The sequence below is a fragment of the Camelus ferus genome, chromosome 17, assembly GCF_009834535.1.
Source record: "Camelus ferus isolate YT-003-E chromosome 17, BCGSAC_Cfer_1.0, whole genome shotgun sequence".
Classification (NCBI taxonomy): Eukaryota; Metazoa; Chordata; class Mammalia; order Artiodactyla; family Camelidae; genus Camelus; species Camelus ferus.
The window spans coordinates 39,582,081-39,599,852 of NC_045712.1; the positions used below are offsets into that span (position 1 = coordinate 39,582,081).

The following is a 17,772-nucleotide window of genomic DNA, read 5'->3' on the forward strand; positions in this document are numbered from 1 at the left end:
AAAAGTAAAAAATAAATAAAGTGAAAGATTATTTTTACCACTTCCTGCCCCTTGAATAAAGATGCATGTCTTGGGCAGGTAACTATGTCTCTCTGGCCTTCACCTTCCACTTGTATAAACTGGAGGGTTGGATTACTGATCTCTAAATCCTATATATTCTGTAAATTAACATTCCCTTCTAAGGCATCACTGACAGGCAAGAGAGCGACCTCACACCTTTAAAGACAGAGAACTTGCACTCAGTGTGGCAACTCACTGCTCTTGCCAGGGAGCTTTAATTGACAGCAACAGTTTCTTTACACTGAGCCCAAATTTCTTCCCCTGAAATCTTCATTCCCCATGTCTTCAATCCACTCTGTGAGTCACACAGCACAAGCCTTCTCCTCATTCCCTTCCAGATGTTTGGAAACAGTGATCTTGTCCCTACCTCCGATGTTCTTCCAAGCTAAGCAGTTACAGACTCTCCTTGGGAGAAATAAGGGAAAGAGAATATTACTCACCGATAGGATGATGTGGAACTTCGAGATCGACTTCTTGAGTGACTGTAGGAGACAGACCTTGTTCTGTGTCTTGATTTGGTTTCAGATTTACTTCGAGATCGACTTGGACTCCGGGACTGGCTATCACCATCCCGACTAGGTGTCTGCTCATCACTCGAACTCTCCTGATTTCTTGGCCTCCGGTTTAAGCGTGCCGTCTTTCTTACTTCATCAAAGAGAGACCCAGGACGAACTTTATTTTTGCTTTTAATTTCTATTCTCAAGCCTTGTGGTTTCATTTCAGGCACAGCAGTCAATGCCTTAACTTCTGCAGCACTGGATGTGGTAGCAGTTGGTGCTGCCAGGTTCCCCACACCTTGCAGGGGCTTCCATTTATTATCCATGAGGCTGGTCTGGCTTTTCTCAGCCACCTCCCTCTTCACAGTGCTTTCTGCCAAGAAAGCAGAGCTGGCAGAGCTGCCGTCCTGTTTTCCCACTTTGCCCACAGTTTTGCTTTCCGACGTGCTGCTTTCCTGTTTCCCCACCTCTGCTTCAGGATGCTCTGTTGGCATGTCCTGCTTTAGAACAATGCTTCTATCCGGGGTGTCAAGCCTTGAATTTCCTGGAGGGGAAGTCTCTTCGACCTTTGCTGGGGAACTTCTATCAGGAGTGCAGATCTCCATGTTGTCGTCTGTCTGAAGTACATCCTCTACTCCGCTTGGGACGCTTTCTTCAACACACTCAATGTTCAGGGGAGAATGGACGACATTTTCCTCAGCGTTTAAAGCTGTGGGAGAGTTGCTGAGTTTACTACCCTCCTTAGTAGGCTGATCAATGTCTGGTGGAACTGTTACCGTATTATGTTTACCTGAAAGGCTGCCGTCTTCACAGGACTTCTCGGTTTGGAGAATATTTTCTTTTATGGCTTCACTGTTTTCAGAAACCTGTTTTTTCTCTTTTGCCTCCTGAGTAACTTGCTTTTCATTAATCTCCTCCTCCTCCTCTTCACCAAATTCTAGTGGAGGCTGCCAGTGAAAAGCTTGTTTTCGTTTTGGAGCCTTGTGCTTTTTGTCTTTTTTCCCTTTCAATTTCTCCTTCGCTTTCTTGGTGTGTTCCCTTTTAAGAGTCTCCTTTGAGCCGTGTTTGTGCTTGTGTGGCTTTCCTCTAGTGCTCTCTGAATTGGAACAGAACCCCTCGGAATCAGAGGTTGACGACCGCTGTCTGCTTGATTTCCAAGCACCATTACTATCGGGCAGTGAAGTATTTGCTGAAGACTTCGTTGTGGGTTTGGCTTTGATGTGAATTTCACCCAACTCAGACTCAGAATCTGAAGTGGCCTCACCCTCCTCCTTATCAGAAGATGGCCGGGCATTATTTTTACTGTTTTTAGTTATATCTCGTTCAGAATTTGACTCCGAGTCCCATTTACTCCCAGCATAATTCTTCCTTTTGGTCTTACTGCCATTTCTAAAGTGATCAGCAAGATTTTCTTTTAGAGTTCTTTTTTTTGAACTAGGACATTCCCGTTCAGGCTTAGATTTTTCTTCATCTCTGTTTTTCTCTTGTTTATTATTCATTTCCATTTGGACTTGTTTCTCTTTTTCCTGGGCTGACTGTGTAACCTGAACACTTGACTCTTCACTGTCTGAAGAATAATCTAAAGATGACCTGCTTTCACTATACTTTCTCTGGTACGAAGACCTGTCTCTGACTTTGACATATTTATTACGAAGTGTCTTCTCAGAGCTGCTGCTGTGCCTTTTATTTGAAGTGTTATTTTTTTTCCCATTCGGTCTAAATTTTCTCTTGGCCCGTCTTCCATTATCACTGCTAACAGAAGAATATGAAGATGATCTACTACACCGTGAGCGATCACTGTATTTATTTCGTGAATGAGATCTAGATGAGGGAGACCTAGACCTTGAATGTGAACTAGCTAGGCTTCGCGACCTTGTGTATGATCTGGAATAAGATCTACTCCTGGAAGATCTGCTTCTTGACCTTGGTGAACTTTCTGAACTTCTATCACTGTACTTTGAATAAGCGCTCCGATCACTCTCTGAATTTTTTTCTCTTTTATGGTAGGATGATGAACTCCCAGTCTCTTTAATATTTGCTAAACTGTAAGTGCTCTGGATGGGCAGCAAGTGGGTTGTTTTAGCTTTCATTTCCTGGATTCGCTCATAAGAAGGCTTCCAGGGCTTCTGTCCAGGCTTCCACCTTGAAGGAGGGGGACTGTCACTCAGTGGTATTACAGGAATATTTTCGGCAACCACCGGTTGTACTACAACACTTTCATTTTGCGTCACTGTTGCTCTTAAAGGTTCTGATTTAACAGGTTTATTTTCACTTAACTGAGAGGCTGTTCTTCTTGGTGATTTTGATGCTGTTCTTTGGCGCCCTGACTTGGAACTAGATCTGGACTTTGATCTACTTCGAGAATGTGATGAGGATTTTGATGGAGTCCTTGATCTTGAGCTTCCTCTAGAATAGGACTGTGAGTGAGATTTTGATCTGTATGAGTCTCTGCTGGAATGGGTTGAAGAGCTCTGGTCATCCTTATCAGATTTAGACCAGTCCCTCTTGGATGAGTGATGAGATGACAATGAGGAAGAACGAGATCTCCTTTCTCTACCACACGAGGATTTCACTCGTCGGGTGGAAGACTTTGAGGATTCTATATCAGATGGTACAGTAAGCCTTCTTTTCTTAGTCTGTTTGTGCCTTCTGCAATGTTTCTGCTTTTTGGCTTTCTTTTTGTGCTTAACCTTTTTCTCTTTTCTGCGTTTTTTATGGTGACCATCAGAGTGTCTTGCTGTACTAAGATCTGAATAATATCCATTATAGGACCATGATCGGGATCTCTGGGACAAGCTTCTTTCATCCCATCGGCTTGAACAGGGATCACTTAACCTATGGAAAGTATATAATATGCATGCAGTTATTTACAAGCATGTTTTCTATGCTTTAAAATTAAAACACATTTGTTGTCAAATACAAATTCACTGACAGAAGCCTATTTAACAACAAAGTACTGATTCCATCAACACTTCAAGTGCATGGAGGAACGATAAGCCAAAGAGTGATAGATAGATGTGGTATCGACCTTTTAATTTCAAAGAGACACTAACAACTACTAACAGGTTCACTTACAAAAGGATTTTTTTTTCCAAAGCCAAGTCAAGAATTTCAAATTTGATAGGAAAATAATATCGAAAACCAAATCAGCTAATCACAAGAGCACTGCTGGTTATCATCTGTTCATAACACTCTGCCTCCAGGAGTAATTTCTGAGGGAGAGTCAAATCAATTTCCCAAACAATTCTGTTGATTCTCTGCAGATACAGGATAGCTGCCTGAACTTTAAGAGAAGCCTCTTTTTTCTTAAGCTGTCATTGTTTCGTCTCAGCCTCACAGAGGTAATTAAAGACTTTCCCCTAAGGTTTTAGTGAAACTACTTACTACAGAAATTGGGAGAAAAGTACATGAAAACAGATGCAGGCTTTACAATCTCAGTGGTAACATCAGGCTCAAAACAGAGTTCTCAGTGTCTAAACCACTTCCACACAGCAGACACACACTTCTTCCTCCCTCTTCTAATTTTGAACCATTCTGCTGGATGCCCACAGAGAAAAAGATAATTCCACCATGAATACAGGGAACCGCTGGTTTATTTTTCACTAGCTATTCTGGGGCCAGCCCCATTTCTAAAAATAGATTTCCACTGTGGGGTGTCACTGAGGACAAGAGATGGTACATTTCTGAAGAAGCAACAGTCCCTGGGGTCAGAAGTTAACATACACACTGGGTACAGATTTTCCTCTCTATCCACCTACTCATCAGTGACTAAGAGAACTGGCTAGGAAAGAATCTGCTATATAATTTGTATTAAGTCCTGATTATTTCTAAAACTGAACAAGAAATCTTTAAGAAACTCAGTAGGGTTATAGTCTTGTGAGGGGAAACAGAATTCTGATCTGAAAGCACCCAAAGGCAATCAGCCCTCCTCCCATGTCACCAAGCATTCTTGGATGCTCTCTCCGGTTGCAGTCTAATTTGAAACGTACATCTGTAGTGAGAAGTCCAGAAGTACATCTCTACCCCCTTAATACTTAAAACACAGCAGATGCAGGACTGTGCTTATGCTTACTTATCTCCTTTACTCCATTTTTCTCCACTAGGTGGTCTGTATGCTCTCAGTCTCTGCATTTCTTCTTTCCAGTGAGGAGGAGTTTCACTGCTGTCATCATCATCTGATTCAGAACAGGATCTTGATCTTGGAGGTGTGTGATAGCGCTTTAAAAACAAAGTTAGGAGTAACTATTTTTAACATATCTCTCAATGACAGTCTGCTACAGGACAGAGGTAGGTATAAGACCCAACCTCAGACACCATTCAAAGGCAATAATGACTGAAGCACCTATGGATGCTATGAAGTTATGTCAAACTAAAAGGAATGAGAAAAGCAGAGATTCACCAGTAACCACACACAAAATTTCCTCTCTGAAGTTCTAATGGTTATATTTATTAGCCTAGATTATTCAACATACTAAGGTTTCTCAAAATGCTGTTTCACACATTCATTTCATACTTCAACCCATTCAAACACAGCAGTAAACACTGATCTAACAGCAGTGCCTTCTCATGACTACAGAGAATACAACTAGCTCCTTGAACAGAATATGGACTATACCTAAGCTAGGATTTTTGCCTTTAAGTAAAAACATTTTACTGCTTAGATAAGTAATTTGAAGAAAGAAAAGTCTTAACACACATACAATTGTACCCCTTCCTTTAATCTTCCGTCCAGACTTTGATACAGATGGTTTCTGATCACTTACAATGGGTGTCACATCAGGAATCTTCCTGGAAAAGAAGAAAGAAAATTAAAAAAGGCAAATGCTAGGTAGTTTTCTCAAGTGTTTAAATGCTGAATTTATGCTCCTATAACAAAAAAAAAAAAACAACCCACTTCATTTAGACCCAACACTTTTGTAGAATGAGGCACTCCACATAACCTAATTTTTAAGCAAATTCTTTAAATGCCAAAACTTAAAAAGAAAAAAAAAAAATAACCTGACAAGATACTGGTACCTATCTTTTAAAGCACGGTACTACTTTTAAACAAAATCCTTTTTTAGATGTCTCTTGTCAAAACAGTGACATTCTAAGGGAATCCTAAGGTATTGTTGACTCAAATGCTCAAGTGTGTTTTTAATAGTTTTAAATTTCATTTTATATTTTTAGTAGTTCATTTGTCTACCGCACTCTACTATAAGTTGCCCCCCCTTCAATGCTCTGAATCTGCTGCTTTATCTTATGGGTAATTCTAAGAGTACAGTTTTTGTGGCAGCTACAGGCCTTCATGTATGAGAAGTCTTTCCATACTTCAGTTTGTTTTGTATCTGGTATTATTAATGTAATTACTAGTTTTTATTGAGGACTTATTATGTGTCAGGTATATATACATAAGCATTTTAAATATACTTTTTTATTGGGTAAAATTAATATAACATAACAACATAACATAACACTGGCCATTTTAACCATTTAAAAATGTACAATTCAGTGGCATTAATCATATTCACAATGTTGTACAACCATCACTATTATCTTTCTAAAACTTTTTTATTATCCCAAACCAAAACTCGACCCATTAAGCAATACCTCTCTGTTCCCCTCATTCCCTTAGCCTCTGGTAACCTCTAATTTATGGCGAAATAAGTGTCTACTATATGCGTATCCCACATTTTGTTTATCCATTCATTTGTTGGTGGACACTTGGGCTGTTTCCCCCTTTTTGTGACTGTGAATAATGCTGCGATGAACCCTGGTGTACAAATATCTGTTTGAATCTCTATTTTCAATTCTTTTGGATTATACCAAAGAGTAGAACTGCTGGGTTACATGGTAAATCCATGTTTAACTTTCTCAGGAACCACGAAACTGCTTTCCACAGCAGCTGCATCATTTTAGTCCCCTACCAGCACTGTATGAGGGTTCCAATTTCTCCATGTCCTCGCCGACACTAGTTTTAGTGGGTTTTGTTTTAAATTATAGCCATCCTAGGAGGTGAGACATAGTATCGCACTGTGGGTTTGGTTGCATTTCCCTGATGACTAACAACATTGAGCAACTTTTCACGTGCTTGTTGCCCATTTGTACACCGTCTTTGGAGAAATGTCTATTCAAGCGCTTTGGCCATTTTTAAATTGAGTTGTCCTTTTGTTGTTGTTATTGCTTGTGCTTTGGGTGTCAAATGTAAGAATCTATTGCTGAACCCAAGGTCAAGAAGGTCAAGAAGACTTACCCTTATGTTTTCCTTCTAAGAGTTTTATGGTTTTGGCTCTTATATTTAGGTCACTGACCCATTTTGAGTTAATTTTTGCATATAACGTGAGGCAGGGTCCAACCTCATTCTTTTGCATGTGGAAATCCACTTGTCCCAGCATCATTTACTGAAGAGACTATTCTTCCTGCACTGAATGGACTTTGCACCATTGTCTAAAATCAAATGGCCACAGATGTATGGGTTTATTTCTGGACTCTCAATTCTATTCCATTGTGGTCTACATGTGTATCCTTATGCCAATACCACACTACTTTGATGACTCCAGCTTTGTAGTAAAATTGAAATCAGGACGTAAGAGTCCTCCAACTTTGTTCTTCTTTCTCAAGATTGTTTTGGGTCTTTGGGACCCCTTGCAATTACATATGAATTTGGACAAAAAGGAATGAATGAATGAATGAATTTCTGCAAAAAGGTTCCTGGAAGTTGATAGGGATTGCACTGAGTCCACAGCTCGCTTTGAGTGGTATTGACATCTTAACAATATTAAGTCTTCCAATCCATGAACACAGAATATCTTTCCATTTATTTGTGTCTTCTTTAATTTCTTTCAGCAGTATTTTGTAGCTTTCATTATACAAGTCTTTTACCACGTTGATTACATTCATTCCTAAGTATTTTATTCCTTTAGGTGTTATTTTATGGGATTACTTTCTTAATTTCCTTTTCAGATTGTTCATTGTTGGTTGTTAATAAGCATTTTAAAGGCATTAGCTCATTTAATTCTCATAACAAGACTGAGGTAGGTACTGCTATTATCTCCATTTCAAAGATAAAGAATTTTAAGATTAAGAGGTTAAAAATGTTGCCTAAGGTCACAGAAAGAAATGAAACTTGACTCTTATAACCATTATATAGGGTTTTCTAAGGTTCCAGGAATCTGGCTCCAGATAAATGTATAATACTACTGTAAGAAAACATTAACTAAAAAGTGTATTAGTTTTGTCAGTCATTTCTTATTCATGACATCACCTGATTCTCACAATGAGAGAAGTAGGTACTCTTGGTAAGCAATTGTTAACCCCATTTTCCTCATGAAGAACAAAGCACTGAACCAAATGACTTGCCTACACCTTCTCCCTCACAACACTGATTTACTTTGCTGTATGGCCCAGAAACTGGTATTTTTAAAAGCTTGCCAAATTATTCTGAAGTGTAGCTGAGGATGAGAACAAATAAACTAGAGCAAGTATGGAACTCAGCTTCTGCTAAGCAAATTATAAGTGATAATGAGTTTAACTGCTGGTAAATCTGTAAGGTGGCAAGCTCACTCTGGCTGACAGTCCCTGTTTCTTATCCTTGTATACCTTGTGTTCTTAGCACAGTTAATTCTAGCTCCCACACAACTGATCAAATCTCGACCATCCTAATGTAACAGATCAATATGCTCTTTTGTATGACACAATTATAATTTAAAACAATTCTGTAGAAAATAACTTCCAAAGATGTTATGTAACCAAAGAAGAATGACGATCAAATAAACCTACCAGTAATATCCAATCACGAATACAAGACAGTGGTTATAAACTACATGAAAAGTACCAGATAGCAGGGGTTGGCAAACTTTTTCTTAAGAAAAGAAAGAGTCCAAGGTTAAGTATTTAGGATTTTTAGGCCAAGAAGAAAATTAAGGTTATTATGTAGATACTTATATGAGAAAAAAAAAAACAAATTTTCACAATATTTTATCAATGAAATTCAGAATATAATAACTGAGTATCATTTTTTGTAGTAAAGATCTACTGATGAGAGGAATGGAATTCTTTTTTTAGGGAGGATAACATTTCACTTCACTTAATTAGGGTTTAGTGTTCCCTATCAAAATAGATAATGTTAATACTGTTCATCTGGTATTGATGATCTGTAATAAGATTTTTACATACTTCGTTTCTGAAAATATCTTTTCACATGGATAGATTCTATGTGTAGCACATGAAATACTCGAGTTGTAACTGTATCGCTGTGATGTGCACAGAGTAACAGTATAAAGCAGCAAGAGCGCCACATACGAGCTCTTTGCGACTACTCGATTCTGCTGCTGTAGCACAGAAACAGCCCACGAAAACAGTGAACAAATGGATGTGGCTGTGTTCCAGTAAAACTTTATTTCCGGACACTGAAATCTGAATTTCATAATTTTCACATGTCACAAAATATTCTTCTTTTGATTTTTTCCCACAAACATTCAAAACATAAAACCACATTTAGCTCAAGGGCTATACAAAGCCAGTCAATAGGCCGAATTTAGTTCATGGATGGCCACCGTTTGCCGACCCCCACCGGATGACACTGAAATTGGCCTACCTTCTGAAAACCAAATGGATTTGATCAATGAATGGTGTCTTGTATTTTAAGAAAGGATCCTACTAAAATCTGCTCACAAGCCAGGATTTTAAAAAATGAAAACAACTGTACGTTAAAGCATTGTTCAAAGATACATCCCATTATGCCATAACAGCTCTTTAAAAAGAGACAATACAGGACTTTAAAATATTTAACAAACTAAGCAATAACTTTATGTAGAGACTTGACTGTGAACAGGGACATTTGCATAACTTCTCAGGCTTCAACATAACTCTTCATAGGACATATCAATTATACCAACCATATAATGGTATTTCTGTTCACACATTTCTCTTAACAATTCTAAACTTGATTCTAAAACACAAAATACACTAATTACTATTTTTTGAGACCAAGTCTAAAGCTACCCATTAGCTTTCACAATATAAACAAGTTATCGCAGAGCAAGTTAACAACAGTAACAAATGATACTAAATTATATCCGCAGTCACCATGCAGTAATTCTACACTATAAATTGGAACATGTTTTATCACTCGATTGGATCCAAAGAGTTCAACTAACCCTCTGTTCTGAAAACCAAAATCTCACCTCTAATGAAAGGCCAAGGAAATTAGATTAGTAATGAAATCTTTCCAGACCTCCAGTAAGAATGTCTCCCCGATCAACTTGCCAAACCCCCTTTCTCCACTAATAGAATATGAATTCTGAAAGGCAGGGTACAAGTCATTCATTAATCTGGTATCTGAGTCATGCTTAATAAATGAGTATGGAACTACAATAAGCTGATGGAATCATCCATCAGAGAAACAAAAACATGTAGGTTAATCATCCTTACGGTTCAGGCTCCACGGTGACAAGAGGCATATCTCTTCTCAGTAAAAATCGGTTCTCTGGCACTGGAGGAATTTCTTCTGGCCGGACCACAGGCTTTTCCCTTTTAGCATTTGAATCGACTGACCTTTTTTCATTGGTATCACTCCTCTCAGAGTGACTTAGAGAGAACAAACCAAATCACCAATTAAGATGTATACCATCTGCATTTTATAGTAATATTAAATAACAATAATAATGTAATTAATATTAACAGCAAAACCACAGACCTTACAAATCTCACTCAAAAGATTTTCAGTTTCCATAAAGACAACATATAAAACATCAACCCACTGAAAAAGCCCCAGTACTAAAATTCTGATACGAGAATTACCAAATGATCCTTTTTCTTTTAAGAGTTTTGGAATTATTTTCACCTGCAAACACATAAATCTTTGATATGAAATGTCTGTGCTACCTTTAGATTTGCGAGATTTCAATTTAAAGTCCACGAAGTGCTATCCTTTTCAACAACAGTTAACAAAGGTAAGTTTACAGAATCACACATACCTTCCCCATGCCAAGATGTTTGATTTTTTAGGTAAGACGACCCTGGTGTTTGACACTTACCCTTTTGGACTCATTATAATATGTTTATTCCTTGGCTCTTCTGAACTGCTTGCTTCCTTTCGTCTCTTTTTAGAACGTTTAACTTTGGGCCTCCTCTTATGTTTCCTTCTTCTGCTTCTCTCTTGCTCAGTCTCACTCTCTGAGGATGAGTCAGAAGAGGAAGAAGAATTGGAAGAGGAGTCCGAGACTTCTGAATGAGTTGGTTTCTTCCTTTTTTTCTCAAAAACTTTTAAGAAATATTAACAAAAATATTAGTACTGGATTTCCGTGCCTACCTCTCAGAGTAAAAAACAATTACTGAGTTATTGTAAAGTGTGCCTTTCATAAAGCAAATTAAAAACAAAATTTAAATAAACTTTTTTTCAAGTCGATAATATAATTTGCTGATGAGATTGTGAGGTAACAAAGCTCTCATGAAGTCTATAATCTAGTTGGGTCAGATACGAAAGTAAGTAACTACATAATATGACAAATGGTAAGTGCTCAAACAAGAAAGGGAAAAAGAGGCAGGATAAAGGGAATGGGGAGAGTCAAGGTGATTTAAGATAACACTTGAGCAGCGACCTGAAGGAAGTGAGGGAGGGGTCATGCAGCTATCTGAAACAAGAGTGCTCCACACAGAAGAGAGCCAGCACAAAGTCCCTGAGTGCTTGGCTTGTCTGAGTAAAAGTCAACATGGCTGGGAAGACAGTGAATGAGGGGGAAGAGGTTAGAGAAACAGCAGAAAGCCAGAACCCCTTATGGACCACTGTAAAGACTTCAGCTTTGGCTGACAGAGAGGGAGCCCCTGGAGATGATGGCTCTGGTTGCTGCTAAGGACAGACAGTAGGGACCAAGAGTATAAGCAAGGAGACCATTGTTGAGAAAAGATTATAGAGGAGCAAGGTCAGAGGCAAACTGAACAGTAATGAGGCTATTGCAATAATACAGGTAAAAGATACTAGGGTTTGGACCAGGCTGATAGCAGGGGAAGTAAAAAGAACAGGTCAGATTTGCAAACACTTGCTGATGGACCGGATATACAATATCATATAGCAGCATCAGGGCTATTTATACACCCACAGGAATTTTTCCTCTACTGAAATCCAGGCTGTATCTTTAAGTTATAGTCTTCAATAAGTGTCACTTGTATCCCAGCTCCCTCATCCCCCAAAACACTCTTACCCTCTTTCGCTGATTTTGTGGCAAGCACCCCACAGTCAATAACTCGCACGTCTGCATAAGGTCTACTTGCAGCATCCGTTTTCAGATTTTCAATTTGTTCGATTACTTCAAAACCAGAAATAACTAGTCCAAAGACAACATGCACCCTGTTACAATACAAATTCAAGAAAAAATTGGTTTGACAACAATTAAGCTGTGAGCACTAATCAAGACACCTGTTATAAACAACATTTCCATAGACCTGATAATAAAAGTAAAGTGCCTGATGTCTGAAACAAGTAGAGGGAATCAGAACTTGAAATTTGCTTCATAAAAGAAAAAAAAAATGCTCAAACTGGGCCTTGGTTTTCTGCCTTTAAAACAATGGTTCTTAACTATTTTATGGTAGAGTCTGGTAACAATCAGTTTGTACTTGATACTCAGAAACCACCCATACAAGACCACTCAGGATAACACAGCTGAGAAGTCCATCCGTGAGTGAAGACCCCTTCAGTAACATGAGTGGTCTCAAGACTACTGCACCCTGTGATCCTTAGGAAGAGCTTGGCTAGGAGAGAATAACCCAGAGACCAAGAGTGCCCCCTTGAAGGTTCACCCATGGTCTAATCTGTCTTGGACTGGCCACCCGAACACATCCCCAAGGTAATAAGAATGTTAACTCTTACCCATCCAGGTGTGGAGCAGGTTTTGTGGTACTGTGTAACAAACACCAGCACAAAGATGGCAAAAACCAGGTGTTCAGGTGAACAGAGCAGAAGGGTTTAAAGCACAGCATGTAGAAAACAAAGAGGTAAAAATAAAAAGATAGGGGAAAAAGTTAAACATGATATACATCTAAACTTAATACGCTTCAAACAGCAATAGTAGCCATTTTACTAATTTAAAAAGCCCTCAAGATTATAATGAATTACAAAATCATATCTAGTTCTCCAATATGAAGACTACATATGTATACACATATATGAAATAGATTTGCAATATACAGCAAAAATATACATTGAAATTAAAGTTACTCTCAAATCCAAAACAACCATAACAACAAAAACAAACTCAAAATTTATCAAGATAATTAAACAAGAATAAAAAACACCTAGTATTTGCCCTACGGAAAGAAAAGCGTGATCAATACTTAACACTTGCCCCACACACTTATAAATGAGTCTACTTGTTATTTTTCACACTGAGTCTGCATCTTTTAGGCAAGCAGATGCAGGTAGGACTCAGGATTCCTGTTTTCAGAACTTCCTGCCACTCTTCCTTCACCTAAGGGTGAAGCTCTGCCACTCACAGCAACTCTGAAAATGCACTTCCGACAGCAAAGTAATTAATCATGGATAACATTACAAATACTTTAAATTTCCGAAGTCCAGAAAACACCTAACCAGCTTCTTCTACAGTCACAAACTGGCAGATAGTCACTCTTGAAAAGCCTATGGGGTACATTTGGTTAAGTTATTTTGAAGCCAAGCTGGTTTTCCCACAGCATTTTCACACATTTTCACACTATGTGAACTAAAGTGGAAAAAAATTCAAAAGCAGGTAACTAGACTCAAAAGTGTGTATCATAAACAACTTAGTTTATAAGAAAGAGAAATAACACTTGAGAGAAAAGCCACTGGATTACCATGCCATGTTAAAGCAGGCATCTGTACTAGAAGCTCCCACATCAATTTTTATACTCTTTGAAGGCAATTCTAAGATATGTAAGTCAATAAAATACAATTTCAACCTTCACAAGAACGCTAAAAATCATTATTCTACCAGGAAATCTAAAACTTATACTTAAATTAAGAATATTCAGTTCTGTAAGAGCACCACAGAATTTAGCTGAAAAAAATTAAAATATCGACTTAAGACGTGCCCGAATTTTAAAGGGAATCTTGAGTTTCAAAACCACTAGTCTCAAATTTTCCTTAGAAGATTGAGAAGTGGTAATTTAAGCCAATATAACAGTAAAAATGAATAAATACAGGCAGAAGAAAGAAAGAAGAAAAAGAAAATCTAGCCAACTGGTGAAGCACTGATGCTTAAATCATGACACTAGCATCCAGAAACTACTTTGGACTATAACTTTAAGATAAAAATGTGCTTCCCATAATTACAAAACTTTACCAAGCACACTAAAGATAGTAAGAAATTAGTACATATGCTAGACAGTGATTCCGCTGTATGAAAGATGTAAATAGGTAAAACTTCTATGGGTAAAAATGGTCTACAATATAAGAGGTCAGTCTCAAACATGCAGCTGTGAAAGCAATGAATTCTTTATTGGTTAGATGTATTCCTCTTCTTTTGTTCATCCTTTCACAACTATAAGATCTTCTGGTATTGGGGGAAAGCCTACAGATTTTCTTAAAACACACGGGACCCAATTCAACTTGCCACCTTGGCTAAGAGGAGGTCTGTAAAAACCACCTTAGGGCAAACCTCTGGAGCAAATGGTGAGATTAAAACACGTGAGCTAACTGCAGTGATGTGGTAACATACTATCTAAAACTCAATTTGAGGATGGAATAACTACCTTTTGACAGATTGAAATTTTGTTTTAATTCAAATGAAAAAACTGAAGACAAACTTGGTCCTTTATTGCAGTAGTGAAGAAAACAAATGAAGACAAGAACACTTCTTTCAAGGACAAATTTCAGTTGGCCCACTGTGCCTAAACTGGTGTGAATAATTAAGCCCATTACTTGCATCTGCAATTTAGGATGCAAAAGTACAAATGTATGCTTCAATTGGGTTAGACTACATATTAAGAAAACTGAAAGTATCTTAACAAAAAGAAGCCTAGGGTTCTCAGCCTACATTCTAAGAGTAGAAATCCCTCTGTAAAGCAGGCTTACTGGCACAGGGCTGATACTAGACATGGGTAAACAGAGGATACCTCCAAAAGGTTTAAAAAGGACCAGGAGAAAGATATGTTCAGTCTAAGCCATTCAATTCTGCTAAAATAAACAAAGAGATCTCATCACAACTCTTAACTGTACTGATCTTTCCAAACCATACAGTTGTAAAGACTCGTGCCCAGGTAACACAGGCTCAGTGAGTGAAGACCGTAAGGCCCGAGCCTACTGTAAATATGTAAGTTTACATATGCTTATGAAAACATATCTAAAGGAAAAACAGCCACAAAGAGCATTTCAAAGTAGAAAAGCTTTCAATATTTTCACATTTTCATTTTCTCCTGTCATATTTTCATTTCTCCTGATTTACCAGTTCCTCTCGCCTCTGAATCTACTTTAAAAATACATGCACAAGGGTTCATTTAAACCTTGTAAATCCTAGAATCTGAAAAGTATCACTGTTACTCCAAGAAACAATCTACATTTTTTTTTACCATTATCAAAGCAGCTTTTGGCCTAATATAGAAATTAATAGTTCTGTACTGAAATGAGATCTAAACCGTTGTATATAATATACCTACCCCACCTCCCAAGATACGTGGAAACTTGGTGGTAACAAGCCACTGAAATTAAAATTATACTTCCCAGGATTAACCATGAACAATAAAACATACATGTTTTACATGTATTGCTGCCAAAGATCAAGCAGAAAAGCTTTTTTCTTAAAATGGTTCAATGCACATAACAACAGGATTAAAGAGATAAAGGCAAAGAAAGAAAAAGAGAGCCTTAGAGCAATGAGACATTACCTTTGGAGCGCACGGTGTAACACTCTTTCTGTAAATTTTACACAAAAATGGCAAGAAATAAATTGTAATACACTTTTAAGACAAGACTGAATCTATGTTTTAATATCAATATAACTTTGAATTTAAATACTTTCAAGTTTTATGCAAAGCAAGAAAGCTTTTTAAAATGGAGGGCTCTAAATTTTCTTTCACATAGGATATGTATGTAGAGATGAATTATGCTTAAGAAAAAGCATTGTGGTTGAAGTGGGAATCTGCTCAGGTCCCTAATACTAAAACTAGACTGAATGATAATTGAAAATAAAACATTACATTTCGCTTCACAAATCATACAACTAGCTAAGTCAGCTAATTTCTTTCTCAAAGAGAATAATGTATCCTGAGTACATACATAGATATAAAAATCTGAATGCCCAGGAGCAGTTACTAGCTGTGGAGAACTAAAATTTCAACGGAAGAACTGAGTTAAGAGACTTCAAAACAAAATTTCAAGGAACTTTTTTACTAATTCACTTCAAACAGTTAAAAAGCTTTTCATGTTTCTACATGTGAAACTTTTTTGAACACACAGACCACTGCCAGGAGTTAATGAGCAAATATTTAGAGTATAGTTCCTGTTCGCGGCCATTACATACACTCTCGGGTGGTAGTCACTGAAAATAATAGTAATAATAATAAAATAATTAAGCAGCATACCTAAAATTTTAAGGATCTTCTCAAAGGATACAAAGGTAAGAGAGATGAAGTATAAGAAAAAGTATGCTGTCAACTCGTGGCCATATTACTTTCTTTTTCTGTCTAACCTCTGATTTTCCCCCTTACAAAAATTTTTTGTTCAAATACACACCATCTGACCAATTTTAACTCTACTAAACTTAAAACTTATCTTACTACTATTCAGACCAAAACCCTTATTATATACAGTGCACAAAATCCTTTATAGGGGTTTTGGACATATTAAACCTTGAAATATTTTAAAAAATAGCTTTAATTTCTTATAAAGGCATTGATACATGAATTACTGTCAAAAAAGTATGTTTCAAATAATGTGGTGTTTCCAATGAATCTTATAAAAAAAAAGTGATTCTAGTTGTAAAGTAGTAAGGGAGAAAGAAATAAAGATAATCTTTTTCTGTCTAAAGTAGCCTTTAACATGTAATTTTTCCCTTCAACTCCTGAAACTATCACACCATCATGTAAGAGGCACCAAATTGTACAGAGTGACAAAGCTTGTGTAAGGGCAATGGAAACTAACCAAGTCTTGTTACAGAGCTCTAAAGTCACCAAAATAAAAGAGCTTTTGAAAATTCAGCTCTAATGTTAACATCATACACACCAAAAACTACTAGATACAAAATTCCTTCCAGGTTGCTAATACAAATGTCACATAAACACTAAGTAATATTAAGAGGCTGGATGTTAGGGGAAGACACCTGATATCCAGAGAATATGGCTTATGGTTAAGTGTCATGAAATCTGTTCATGAGAAATTGAAATTAACATATGAAAGTATTACCCTCTGCAAAAAAAGTAAGGAAAAGCCAGAACTTCTCAGGTTATTAACGCTTAGTAGTATTTCTTCTCACACAAATTCATGAATATGTGCAGGGAAAAAGCATTTCTACCAAAAATCTACTTTTGCTAGCCAGAATAACAACATAGCTTTATAAAGCCCTTAGAACCAAACTACCCCTCAACTCCCCTTGGTCTGCTACTCTGAGATGACCAGCACTTCTCTCCCATTCAGGTGAGCAGCCATTCTTAAATGACAAGGAATATATATTCTAGAACATCTTGTGTTTCCCTCCCACAGTCCTATTTATGACTGTTAAAATATAACAAATGCTTTTTGCTTAAAGTTCAAAGTTTGACTTTTCTACATTATCTTGTTTCCTTATATTTTTATAGTTATCATGACCACTGACAGTGGCCAATGATAAAGCCTGCTCTCCAGGGTTCTGCAGGTCTTTCTACTCCCTGGTTGTGACACAAGGCTGCACAGACTAAGCCAAGGGGGATGACTGCAACCGCCACTTCCATGTTCTAACAGGAGCTGATGAAGAGACTGCGGCTGATTTAGGTAAGATGAGCCAAAGCTGCTTTGCAATCACCTTTCAGACTGATGAAAATTAAGCAATTACAATTATTTCTTAAGGTAAGACAATATTTGCATATAAATCATTCCACATATTCAGCAACTTAGGATCAACCTACGAACACTTTCTTCCTTTTATGTCTGCATTTTCACACCAAAATGTTTATCTTTGAAACTGGGGTAGATACTTTACACACGGAAAAGGAAAAACAAAACTAACTCAAGGTATATAGTAAATAAGACTAGAACCAAGGTTCTTGATAGCTACGTTAGTGCTCTAACCCAGGA

The 17,772-nt window shown here is 37.4% G+C and overlaps 1 protein-coding gene across 8 annotated transcripts in view; it reads right to left on the reverse strand.

The window, feature by feature from the left end:
• NKTR (natural killer cell triggering receptor) overlaps positions 1-17,772 on the reverse strand; it is a 46,809-nt gene that overhangs the window by 6,703 nt on the left and 22,334 nt on the right. For 5 of the 8 annotated variants that reach the window (XM_014556396.2, XM_032459090.1, XM_014556399.2 and 2 more), the window contains 7 exons: positions 12,403-12,432; positions 11,738-11,883; positions 10,574-10,799; positions 9,969-10,124; positions 5,258-5,345; positions 4,630-4,775; positions 501-3,392 (listed from right to left, as the gene is read on the reverse strand). In XM_014556396.2, coding sequence (XP_014411882.2) covers positions 501-3,392; positions 4,630-4,775; positions 5,258-5,345; positions 9,969-10,124; positions 10,574-10,799; positions 11,738-11,883; positions 12,403-12,432 — 3,684 coding nt within the window. Of the gene's footprint in view, positions 1-500; positions 3,393-4,629; positions 4,776-5,257; positions 5,346-9,968; positions 10,125-10,573; positions 10,800-11,737; positions 11,884-12,402; positions 15,357-15,389; positions 15,418-17,772 lie in introns of those variants that run through there. The other 3 variants (XM_014556400.2, XM_032459091.1, XR_004312320.1) reach the window with 3 other exon arrangements.